The 12,900-nt window shown below is 38.7% G+C and overlaps 1 protein-coding gene across 1 annotated transcript in view; it reads left to right on the forward strand.

The window, feature by feature from the left end:
* Positions 1-10,422, forward strand: part of LOC137402677 (uncharacterized) — a 34,041-nt gene extending 23,619 nt beyond the window's left edge. Inside the window, exons 5-6 of the mRNA XM_068089181.1 lie at positions 9,879-10,083; positions 10,210-10,422. Coding sequence (XP_067945282.1) covers positions 9,879-10,083; positions 10,210-10,422 — 418 coding nt within the window. The remainder of the gene's footprint in view (positions 1-9,878; positions 10,084-10,209) is intronic.
* The last annotated feature ends 2,478 nt before the right edge of the window (positions 10,423-12,900 follow it).

Below are 12,900 nucleotides of genomic sequence, written 5' to 3' on the forward strand. Positions count from 1 at the left end.
TTATTTATGGTTTTTTGAAGTTACCTTAAGTGATTTGTACATTATAGGACCATCTACAATATACTTTTCACATACACAGCTTTAAATAGCATGCAAAACCCATTGGAATTTTTCCAACAGGCAAATAGGCCTTTGAAATGCTTAACATAAGCCAATTAGTAATGCTGTTTATACTTTGAAAATGAAAATTATAATTATGAAAAATATATAAAAAAATAAATAATATATAAAAAATACTTATGAAAATTGCAGGCTTACTTTTAGATTGTTTGAGACCTTTAAATAAAAAGAGACATTCTAAAGTTGAAAATTTGCTCTATCAGGTGATTTTCTTTGCTTGCACTTAAGCATAACTGTGAAGAATTTATAATCTGATCTGAACATTTTTTCAAGCTATGAATAGTTTTTAGGCTAAAAATTTGAATGCATTTTTGTTTGTCAAATATATATTTCACATTGGTTAATAAAAGCTTATTACATTGATTTGTTTGTTTGCTTCAGTCTGCAGGTGAAACTGGTTTTCATTTGCCATGCAAAGTGAGCTATGAGTTTCAATCCGTAGCAAGCCAAATTGCCTTGATTGCCTTAAGGTACCTATACATCTCTATGAACATATACTGTATATATATGTATACTATATGCATGTAAAAATATGTATGTACTAGCTACACTAAATGCCCAACGTTGTCCGGGTAACAAAAAGTCTTTGAACAAAAAAACTTTCATTATACAAGTACAATATTTAGCATTTTAACTTTTAAACTTCCTATCTTGGAAAAGTGCTTTTTTGGGCAGTTCAACTGAATTAAGAGAAAAAATAAACTAACTGTAAAGGTTTTCAAACTTTTTCAAACAACTGTAACTTTTAAACTTCATATCGTGAAATAAGTTTTATGTTGAAAAAAATTAGAAAGAACAACAAAACTGTTACGGTGTTTAAATGTAAATGTGAAACTATTAACAAATAATGGCCAAATATAGCCTCTTTTGTTACGATTACAATGAAAATTGTTTGGTGTATGTTTATATAATTTTAGTTTGTTTCAGTGTTGACATCATAAAATTTAAATATCATATAGACGTGTAAACGTATAGAGGGGTTTAGAAACCCATAATAATTACCTAATGCAATCACTGCCTGGTAAAAAGTATTATCATTAAAAAAATTATAATGAAACAGTATGTTAACCTTAGTAACTATTGTTACCTACAATAACTTTAGTGCATTTTGTGGTTATGATCTGCAAGATAATGCAACATTTCAAGGTAATACTTGAAGAGTTCTTCCTTTCAAAACAGACATGTAGCCTAAAAGCTGAAATTAACTTATATGAATTTAGCTCACTAAATATATACTTATAAGAAGTTTTAGTATGCATTTTAGTAAACTTTCAATCAAAATGTTATTACTTATCTGTTTGCGACAGGCCTGTATTCTCTGGTTGCAAGTTGGGGCAGCTAATTTTAGGCCACTAGTTATGAACACCTGAGGTTTGGAGGGCAGGTTGGTGTTAGCGCCCCAACAGGTTTCTCTCATGTAGGACTTCAACTGAGCCTCTCATGTATGTAAAGTTTTAAAAAAAATTTATCGATAAGTATAAACATTTTTCTATCATTTGAGATTTGTTTGTTTTAAGTGATGTGACTGCCATGATGTTTTCAGATTAAAATAGACAAAACTTTACCGCAGTTAAAACACTCAGAAAGAACGCAACTTTTTCTTCTGAGTGTTTTAACAAAGATCAATTTTGCTGATTTTATTGTAAGTCCATCGGTAGGTTTTTACGCTTTCAATGGGCCATTGCCAAGAGGGTGTTTGGTAAAACTTGACCTTTTGCAAACTTTTATAAAAGTTGTTAACAAGAATAGTTTGCCGATAATGATAATGATGACGCCTAGGAACTATTAAAAGTTGATTTTTATCTTTTTTGGCTTGGACTAAAGTGATATTCTACAGCAATAAAAACGGTGCCCGTAGCCGTTTGGCAAATAAATGTTCGAATTAATGATGTTGAGGTTGAGTTATCTAAAGCAATTTATCGTTGCGTGGGAACGAACCAAACAAATCTGTTCGAGTTAACCATGTGTTCGAGATAAAGTTTTACATGTTATCCGAAGGCGCGTTATCCGAGTTTCACTGCATTTAGCTGCCAAAAATTCTTGAAAAGTTTGGGCAGCTTAGCCAGCCAGCCGCTCAAGGAAATACTGGCCTGGTTTGCGACCCTGATTTTACCATAGCAGATGATACTGAACTGAGATACAACCGTCAAATTTTAGTTTCGAGAAGAGTTATTGTTGATATTAATTAGCGGAAAAAAAATTAGCCTTAGTATGGCAAGGACGAAAAGTATCATGTTTCATAGAGTTACAACAATAGAGTTCATAGAGTTTTAATTAATATGTCATTCAGCGTGTCAAATTGGAAAAATAATGTATTAATACAGTATATATATATACATATATATAGTAAGAACTATGAATTGTAAGAGCCTTCATAGACTTGTGATTAGACCATTGAATTGCCTATATGTGGTTGTCATCTTCATGCGTTCAAATCCAGCATAACGCAAAATTTTAAACAAGCAAATTGCAAAATAAGCAAATTGTCAAACAACTGTCAACAGATAAAATTTCAATATCGTACCCATCTCTTGGAAATAAGTCAAATGCTCCATTTTGGATACATATTAGCTCTTTCAGACGGCACTTCAAGTCGCAGCATTATTTTCTATAAGAAACTTTAGAAAAAAAGGTTGACTGTTTTCAAATTTAATAGAGTTGTTCTTTTTTATTTTATGGATTCTTTTTTAAAGCTAAAGATTACTATGTTTCCAATGGTTAGGCAGTGATTGGAACTATTACAAGGTTTAAGAAAATTTGAAGGCCCAAAGTCACCACCTTTGAAAGTCTAATGGAATCCAAGTTTATTGTTGGACATTCTTCCCGAGGCATGTTTAATGGAAAGGTTAAGGTTTCAAACCGGGCAAAACTGGTTCAGTACACTGATAAATATTTCTTAACTGTCAAAAATTTGTTGGCAAATTTTTTAATAAAAATGGAGTTCAAGATAATTTTAATTTTTTCATTTAGGTGCTGAATGAAATCGCAGTCAAAGGTTTCAAAAAGCTCTGCGTTACCGCTGTTGACGCTATAAACTAGCTGCTGCAAAAGTGAGATACCTGCCAAGTACTCAACAAATTCTATAAAAACAGATGTCTATCCCAAAGAATTTAAAGATTTGCATGAAAATATTTCTATTAATTTGGTAGTTGCTGAACATAGAAGGGTTAAGAATATTGTTTACTTCAATGTGATCAAATGCTGACATTTCCTATTGATCACTTTAAAACGCACATCTATTGATGGATTTCAACGGGATGCAAATCTCATCGCTGAAGTTGCATTTGGAGTAACTATTTGTATGTTGTATTTCTTTCATCAACAAACACTATAGACGTATGTGATAAAAATGAACAGCTGGTATCTTCTGAGGCAGATAAAGTTGTACACCTCGCAACGATGAACTTCTTTTTACAAAATATTATGTGCCTAGAAAAAGATTTAGGGAAAAGTGGGGCTACTTGAGACAAAGAGCGTTTGAGAAAATCAAGTTTTTGAAAATTTGCTTTGTAGTTACGGGTTGCATTTCCTACTGAAAAAAGAGAATTTTTTGTTGGAACTAGCTATATTAACTAGAATCTCCACTGTCATACAGCCCACGACCAAAGTGATAGTGGAAAAAAAAGAAAGGGTAATGTTGATTGTTGAAAAAGTAGTTCTCAGCAGGAATTGACAGATTATAGTGTAAATGAGACTCGTTTGAGAAGATATAAAATAAATTTGAGGGAGCACGACTCTAAAAAGGTGCAACTAACAATTTATTTTGAAGGTAAAGTTGGGTTGAAATCCGATATACGAGTAATTGTTGATATTACAATATCTGTTATAAGTATACTGTATCTGTTAAATGTCGCACAGTCTAGTCTCCTCTCTTTTGCGTTGTAAGATTTGGTCATTGATAGCTAATCAAGTGATGCGCTCCCTAGCGAAGTTGTTAACAAGTAAGTCATTGATGTTTTGAACTAGAGAGAGAGCAACAAACGATATTCCAGCGGTCATTTTGTGATGGCCTATATATAATATCAATGACAGCTTTAGCCATGTAGGACCTTGACTCTTGTGTATTGTCAAACCCCATTCAAGATCAAAAGGAATGGCCCGTCATAAAGGGGCATTGTAGTTTGGCCCTAGCTTGTACATAAGTTGTAAAGAATTTTGGCTAACGTTTTAAATAATTCGATGAAACCTTTGGTGATTGGACAAAAAAACATAGGCTGATAAACTGTGTACCACAATTTCGTACCTGTGAATCGGTCTACGCCTCAAACGGTCTACGTTGCATAAACGTCTACATTACAGAAACCTTTGAAAAAACTCGATTACACAAGTAAACAAGGTCATAGACTGGTGAAGTTAGCAGGGTTTTCTCGTAAATACGCACTGCTAAATAGTTCTACTATCTGTCGCACGGCTTTATTGGCGTATCGTAGGCCGGTCTTACCTTTCATTAAACCAAGCTTTTTGAGCGTTTTCTGGCGATTTTCGGCCAAATAAATCTGTCTATTTGTGTATAATCCGTTCAGATGGGTAAGTTTTAAGAGAATTTCGACAATTTACAAAGACCTGGTAACATATTTAAGTAGGCTTATATGTGTTTTGTATCGTCATTATACTTTAACGACTTTACAAAACGATGGTTAAATTTGTTGATGAGATTTCGGTACAAGGGTTTGCGACAGCCGTTAACCAATAATTTTTGTGAGTTGTGTGCGCATGTGCATTTATCATAAATCTCCCAACCAATCGCTCCGATCGTGTTTGTCGTGGGATGAAAAGCTCATGTGAAAAATATTTTTGAAGTAACATATATCTTTTATTATTTTTAAACTGTTTTACTAAGTTCTGGCTATCACCAGATTTGATGTGCTCCTCAAGAGATTAGTAGGAATCCAAGTTTCAAATTCAGACACATTTTAACTAGAAATTCCCCTGTCATACAGCCCACGACCAAAGTAATAATGCAAAAAAGAAGGGGTACTGCTGCTTGTTGAAAAAATAGTTACAAAAGGTAAGAATTCTACCAAAGTAGAACTTTTTAGTTAGATGTAGTGTAGGCTTTGCCTACAACATCTACTAAAGAATTCTCTGAATCAGATGAGTTGTTGTTATTATTTAGAGTAGCGAGTTGTTGAAAATTAGCATGTGATGTTGGTGGTTGCTGTGAGAACCTTTTATTTTTCCATACAGCGATATGTAACAAAAAGCAATCATTAGCATTCACGTGTCTGGAAGTTTTTTGCAAACTGGAACGAAATAAAGAAAATTAATATTATTGTCACAAATGGGCGTTGTAGTTCGGCCCTAGCTTTTGAATAAAATGTAAAGAAATCTGGCTAATATTCTAGATAATTTAAAAAACCTTCGATAATTGGACAAAATATGTAGGCTGATAAACTGCGTACCACATTGTCGTACCTGTAAATCGGTCTACGCCTCAAACAGTCTACGTTAATTACACAAACCTACGGCAAATAAACAATGCTATTGACTGTTGAAATTTCCACGTTTTCTCATAAAATGCTGGCGACTTAATATTTTTACTCTCTGTTGCACGGCTTTATCGGCGTTCATATGCTGGTATTAACCTTAATTACAATAGGCTTTTAGTTTTTTTAATTCGATTCAAGGCCGAACTAATCTGTCTATTTATGCATAATCCGATCAGATGGATTAGTTTTAGGGTTTTGCGGTATCCTTTCAAAGACTTGGTAACATATTTAAAAAGGTTTATATGTGTTTTGTATCGTTATTATATTTAAACGACGCTACACAAAAATGGTTAAATTTGTTGATGAGATTTCAGTACAAGAGTCTGCGACGGCCCTTAATGAATAATTTTTGGAAGTTGTATGCGCATGTGCATTTATCATAAATCTCCCAATCAATCGCTTCGCTCGTGTTTGGTCGTGGGATTATAGGTGTTTACTATGCGCTACTAAAGCTGTGGATTTAGTCCTACGCGTAGTTTTATATGGAACATAATTTACTTATTAATAGATGAGTTCGGACTGGTTGAGACGGCATTGGCGGGGCAAATTGAGATGCTTTCTCAACTATGTAGCCTTTTGATATGAATCAGTTAAAACTGGTCTTTGGTCAGAATTTAAAATTGCTGTTAGCTATTCTACTAATACTACATTCAACTTTTATTTCTATGTTTTTAAAAGACTTTAAGGTTCAAACCTACAAAAGAGAAACTAACACAGAAAATAAAAATACTGCAAGCTATAAGTAGCTGCACCAGCTGCCAAAGCTCTATTTGATCAGTTACACCAAACAACATTGTCTCTAGATTTCAGGCTACTGGTATGTTTTACGTTGGTCCTTGACATTTTTATAGATACTTATTTTATGCATGCTTTTATTAATGATAGGCCTGCTTCCATAGATGAGATCGAAACGTCAACAGCTGTGAGTGATAGTACATTTTCAACTAAAATGCTCACTTCCAATCATTTCACAGCAGCTTTTGGTGGCGTCACCCTGAGAGTGTTCAACAATTTCCCAAAGCTGAACCATGCAAACAAAAAAATGAAAAAAAGTGAGAACAGACATTAGTTTCTACCGGTAACCAGTAAAGAACATGTTTTAAGAATTGAGCTCAGCAAAGAAAAACAGGTCAGAAGATAGAAAAAGAAAGGCTCAGGCTAAAACATTCTGAAAGAAAATAATCAGATGAAGAGCCCTTTGATGATACTTCTTCCAGTGCTTCTGAAAATAAAGAAATGTGTGTTGAAAAAAGATTCTATAAAATATGGGGCTTATGTTTTGGTAGAATATGCATGCAAAAAGACTGAAAAGTACTGTGTTGGCAAAGTGGCGATTACTCTGCATAAAAATACAGGTGAAGTATATGTTCTCAAAAGACTAGGTGAAAGGGTAATTTGATCTGAAACATCAGATGTAGATGAGATTGCTATAACAAACATAAAACTAGTATTGCCACAACCCCATCATTGTCCAGGTACAGCTCATGCTTGTGACAAACTAAAATTTGATGTTGTCTTAAACATGGTCAAAGAGTAATCTCAGCCAATTTTGTAGATTGATCTTCATAGCAGTCTGTCGATCCAACAATGACTGTCCTTATTTCGGTCTGATCAAACATGTTTTTGATAGAAAATTTAATGAAAGCTGCTTGCAGAAGGGTTCAAAGTGCTATTAGTTTTAGCTGGACTAGTAACACACACTTGGCAGTAATAAAGGTTATCAGTGGCAAGAACAATCCAAGAGAGACTGAACCCCTCTTCTGTTACAGTGACCAACTAAAAGAAAAATTTGTTATTCCCTGCTCTTGTGGCTGTGCGTGTCACATCCCACTGACTGGCATTGTCTACCGCTGACCTGTGACAAAGGTCAGGATGTCCAGTCCTATCTATCAGATCTGAGAGCCTAGTAGTCAGTTTGGTGGCTGACCACTTGACCAATGTGACTAGTTTCAACGGTTTTCATGGTTATCCGACATCAAGCATAATTACCTGACCTTACTAGAGCTGACCTGACCTAACAATTTTGTAGAGCAAGCACTATAAAATTATAATCTCATCATGTCAATGTTTTACTTGTTTACAAAATACAATGTATCTGGAAATATATAAGTTCTTTCTTATAATCTTATAGGTTGTCTCAATTTGCCCCGTTGTACATCTTACCCTACCCAACTTTGCGGGCAGGCTACAACAGTTATTAATCAGTTATGAAAATTGCTGTATATGGTTAGGTTCTTAACCAATTCAAACAACAGCTATTGTGTCAAGTGCATATTATGGGGTAGATTTCTTTTCACCATATATAGGATCTTCACTCACAACTAGAAATAATTATAGCTGAGCACATGATATTTGTCTCAACTAGCCCCACCTTCTCTTACAGCAAGATCTTAAACTATTTAGGGAAAAGCATAGGATACAAAGTTCCATGTTCCATGAACGCAGTCCCATATTTAACTCTGGTAACATGGAACTGTGTAACAGAGTTAAACAGTTCCATTTTAACAGTTAGCTGTTAGCTGTTAACTCTTTTACTCACATTAGCCACCAAGTTGTATTGGAATATGTACAGCAACAAGTTGTGAGTAGCACCAGAAACCACCTGTCGGTGCGACAGATCACACAAAAATTCAAGACTCTCAGCTGCAGAAACTATTGAACCAAGCTGACTTAAAAATCTTAGAGCTCGCCAATCTGAGAAATTTCAATTGTTTTAAAATCAATACACGTTGGCTGTAGGTCAAAATTCAAACAAAAATAGAAAATAAATAATGAAACATGTCAGCTCTACAACTAAAATATATGAGTTTATCTTTTTCTGTTAAAGTATAAGATGTAGAGTGGAACCTCGGTTCTCAAATGTTTCGGTTCTTGACTAATTCGATTTTTAACCAAAGAATTTGATATGTGTTTGTTTTGGATTTTGAACATAAATTTGATTATCGACCACATCAGAGCATGCGCATTGAAATCAAACGTTTGGAACAACTCTGGAAACAGCATGGAAACAAGAGTTTTCATATAAACATGGAAATATGTACTTCATAAATTCTTTACAAAAATAAAAGGACCATCTGGAACGACGTCTCCTCTACCAAATAAATCTGCTAGGGAGACAATTTTTCCAGCAGAGTTACCCTAAATTGTGTTGGAAACGGATTTATCTTGAAAGAGGTGAATTAAACATGCGATTGTTGCTTATATGCTCTTTTTCACACGTTGTTTTATGTAACTGATCTGTGGCATTTTTTGCTACTTCATTATCAATTTCTGCAATCTTTGGCATTGTATCTTGACCTTTAATGTTTTAAAAGCAAAACATACCAAATGTTAGCAATTTTTTTCACCATCATAGATAAAAAATATTTTAATAAATTCAGGCCTGTTCTACATCTATCCGTTTTTATTTATAGTATGCATCACGCAGTACAGTTTATGATGTAAAGTGTTAAAATATACTTTATTGAACTGTTTTTCTCTACTTGGAACAAATTAAAATTTACCGGCATTAATTCTAATGTAAAAAATTGTTTCGGATCTCGATCAACTCGGTTTTTGAACAACTTTCTGGAACGGATATGTTCAAGAACCGAGGTTTCATTGTATTCATATAGGTTTAACAATGATTTACTTTTGGTATATTCACAGACTTAGGTAATTCATTGTCACAAAAGATTTTTGTGGAATAAGACAATGAAAATTAAAAAAAAACTTTAATAATATACAATAAATTTAGAGCGCTATAAGAAAATTGATTGTAGTTGAATCAAGGTTAATAATATTAAACAAATCAAGAAGCAAGAATCAACAATTTAAGAAAAAATGGGTAAAGAATTCAAAGTAAGTGTCATTTTTGTTCATGTACATGTATAACAGGAAACAAACAAACATTTTCCAATGCAGGTGTATTTGATAAATGATCAGCATGGTAACTTAAGAGGCATACAGTATGTAGTAAGCACATTTACAACAAAGAAGGTCGAAGGTAGGCTGATGGGGGTACTTCAAGTAATGACTATCATGACACATGAATACAACAGAACAGTCATTTACCCTTCAGTTCAGAGCCACTATCGACACTTACACGGGGTAGACACCCCGCAGGTCAAAGAGGACGACCCTTTATTGTATGAAGCCGGTCTGACTTCAATCAATGAAGTGCCAGATCATCTTGAAGAGTTGTTCCAAGCGGCCCGACCAAACTGTGAGGGATTGGGCCAAACAGCGAGGTTGGCCGCCTTGCTGAGTCCGGTATACCACCGTGTTCAGCATGGGCGACGACGACATAGGGAGGACCGCCAAAGTGGAACATTCTATTCCATTCAAGGAGGGCACTCGGCTGATCTGGCACCCCTCTCCCCTTCCTCTAACTAGCTCGGCCCCAAAAAAGAGGCAGAGGTCTAAAGGCAGGTCCAAGACCTACTCAAGAGAGGACTTATTGAGCCAGCTGGAGGTGCTTGGAGCTCCACATTGTGTTAGTTAAAAAGAAGGATGGGAAGTGGGGCTTCTGTATAGACTACCGGCGTCTGAACACTGTCACCAAGCAGGATGCCTACCCCCTACCTAAGATTGACGACAGCCTGGACATGCTGTATGGCAGCCGCTACTTCAGCACGCTCGACCTAGTGAGTGGGTGCTGGCAAGTGCCCCTGGATGCAGAAGCCTAGGAGAAATCAGCTTTCTCAACCCGATATGGGTGGTGGATGTAGAAGGTATTACTCTTCAGGCGGACTTGCACTCCAGTCACCTTCCAAAAACTCATGGAACGGGTCTTACATGGCTTCCACTGGAGGACGTTGTTGTTATACCTTGATGACATCATAGTAATCACACTGGATTTCAACACACACCTGCACCGACTAGACCGGGTGCACCAACACACCTTCACAGAGCTGGGTTGAAGTTGAAGCCATCCAAATGTGAGTTATTATAGCGCTAGATACGCTACTTGGGTCACATAGTAAGCAATGACGGAGTTTCCACAGACCCCGATAAAGCCCAGGCAGCTGCAGAAAGGCCAAACCCGCCCGGACTTAAAAAAACTCTAAGGGTTCTTCGAGACAGCCGGCTACTAACGGCAATATATTCCGGAGTTCTCCATGACAGCGAACCCTTTGCACCGGTTGATGGCAAAAGGAGAGCTTTAGAGATGGACAGGAGAGGAACAGATCGCTTTCAACAAACTGAAGGACAGCATCAGCACCGCCCCAATTTTGGGCCATCTGGACCCCTAGCAGCAGTATATTTTAGATACAGATGCCAGTGTATATGGACTAGGGGCCATGCTGTTCTAAGTGCAAAATGGCTGCGAGAAGGTAATTGCCGGCTACTGCAAAACGCTCACTCCTCGGAGTGTAATTACTGCGTCACTCGACAAGAAATGCTCGTGGTGGTCAAAGCAATAAAGCACTTTTGGCCCTATCTGTATGGGCAGGAGTTCTTTTTATGGACAGACCAGGCATCTCTCTGGGGGGTTGCGTAGGACGAGAGAACCCTCTAACCAGGAGGCCCTGTAGCTCGAGATCCTGGCGGAATTCTGATACACCCTAGAGCACCGGTCAGGAACCCGGCAATGGGAACGCAGACCAGCTGAGTAGGCAAACCTGTGAGGCCTGTCGACAATGTTCAAGCATTGAACAGAGGGATGGAGGTCCCTCACTGAGAGAACTGGCTCGGTAACAGGGGCCATTGGCTGTGTGGGTACCGACCAGTTGCCTTGATGGGACTCCCGCTGTCGACAGAGCAGGATCAATCCTGAGCAATGTCACATACCCCGGGGCGCCAACCAACAGCTTATATGGGACTCCCGCCCCAACTATGGTGGGGCTGAACCGCAGTGCCGGTGGTGTATCTAAGGGCTACCAGTCCCACCTGAAGAGCCAAGACCAAAAGGCAAGCTGACAAGACTACAGGCCATAGACCAGTGGCCATCATGTACCACGCAATCGCCACGAGAGAGGAAGTGCCAGCGGAGCACCTGGAAACTGGGAGCAGGGAGCCAGACAGACTGAGACACATGCGGGGCACTTGGTGCATCCAACAGGATGGCATGCTGAAGGCACGCGTGGCCCCGCAAGGTCGCGCTAGGTGGTGCGCTATCTGTCCGTCAGCCATGCCGGAGACCACAGTGTGACAAACACACGCTCTGGCCCACTCTGGGATGGGAAGGACAAAAAGCCATCTCCAGTTGACCTGGTACTGGCCCAGACTGACATCCACCTCCAGACGGCTCGTAAAGAGCTGCGAAGTGTGCCAGGCCACAATGATGAGAGGGACCAAGGTGACCGGGAGAAAGCGGAGGCCCTACGCCAGAAGACCCTAGCAGAAGGTGGATGTTGATCTCGTTGGGTCACTCTCGACCACTTAAGAATAAAATAAGTGAATGCTTGTCTTTACAGATCACTTCACGCGATGACAGGACGCACAAGCACTGCCTGACACCATGGCACCGGTGGCCGCAAACGCTCTGGATGAGCTGGTGTTCCGTTACCTGGAACAATCAGAGCAGACCTACATGGACCAGGGGGTGCAGTTTGAGAGCCAACTAATGGCCAAATTGTGCTAAATCTAGAATGTGGGGAAAAGGCACACCACTCATTACCACCCACATGCCAACGGAATTGTGGAGCACAACAATCATGGACTTGGAGATTCCTTGATGGCGTTACTGCTAGCCTGAGGGCAGGACGAGTGGGACCTGTTACTTCTCCAGCTGATGAGGGCATACCGAGGCACCCCCACTCTACAACCAAAGAAACGGCCAATATGCTGATTTTGGGACGGGAGCTGAGGCTGCCGGACCAGCTGGAGAGCCACCCTCTACCAACCGGGTTCTTTCTTACCCACAAACATGCCCTCGGAGTGCAACAAATGTTGCAAGCCGTGCATGAAACACTACGGCAGAACCAGATAGAGGTGAGACAGGAGGACTGCGAGGAACCATTGCTGTATGCCCGAGGCGGCTGGGTATGGCTCACGAACAAACGCCGGAGACAAGGGAAAACCCCAAGCTACAGGCAAAGCTCGTGGGACCGTACCAGGTCTTAAAAGCCTGGGGCAACCACACCTAGTTGATACAGAACCAGAGCCAGTCTTCAATTCAGAGCGAAGCAAGACAGAAGCCCTACTTCAGTTCTCCAAAAAGGCCAGGACAAGCCCCAGCCACCCTGGAGCCAACAAGAACCCTAACATGAAACGAACCCAACCCAGCAGGCCGGAGAAAAATTCTGAGGAATTCAAAGACCACCTCATGCCAGCAATACCGTCTCCCAGCTGGGAAAAACCTCTGATG

This window comes from Watersipora subatra, chromosome 8 (genome assembly GCF_963576615.1).
Source record: "Watersipora subatra chromosome 8, tzWatSuba1.1, whole genome shotgun sequence".
Lineage (NCBI taxonomy): Eukaryota > Metazoa > Bryozoa > Gymnolaemata > Cheilostomatida > Watersiporidae > Watersipora > Watersipora subatra.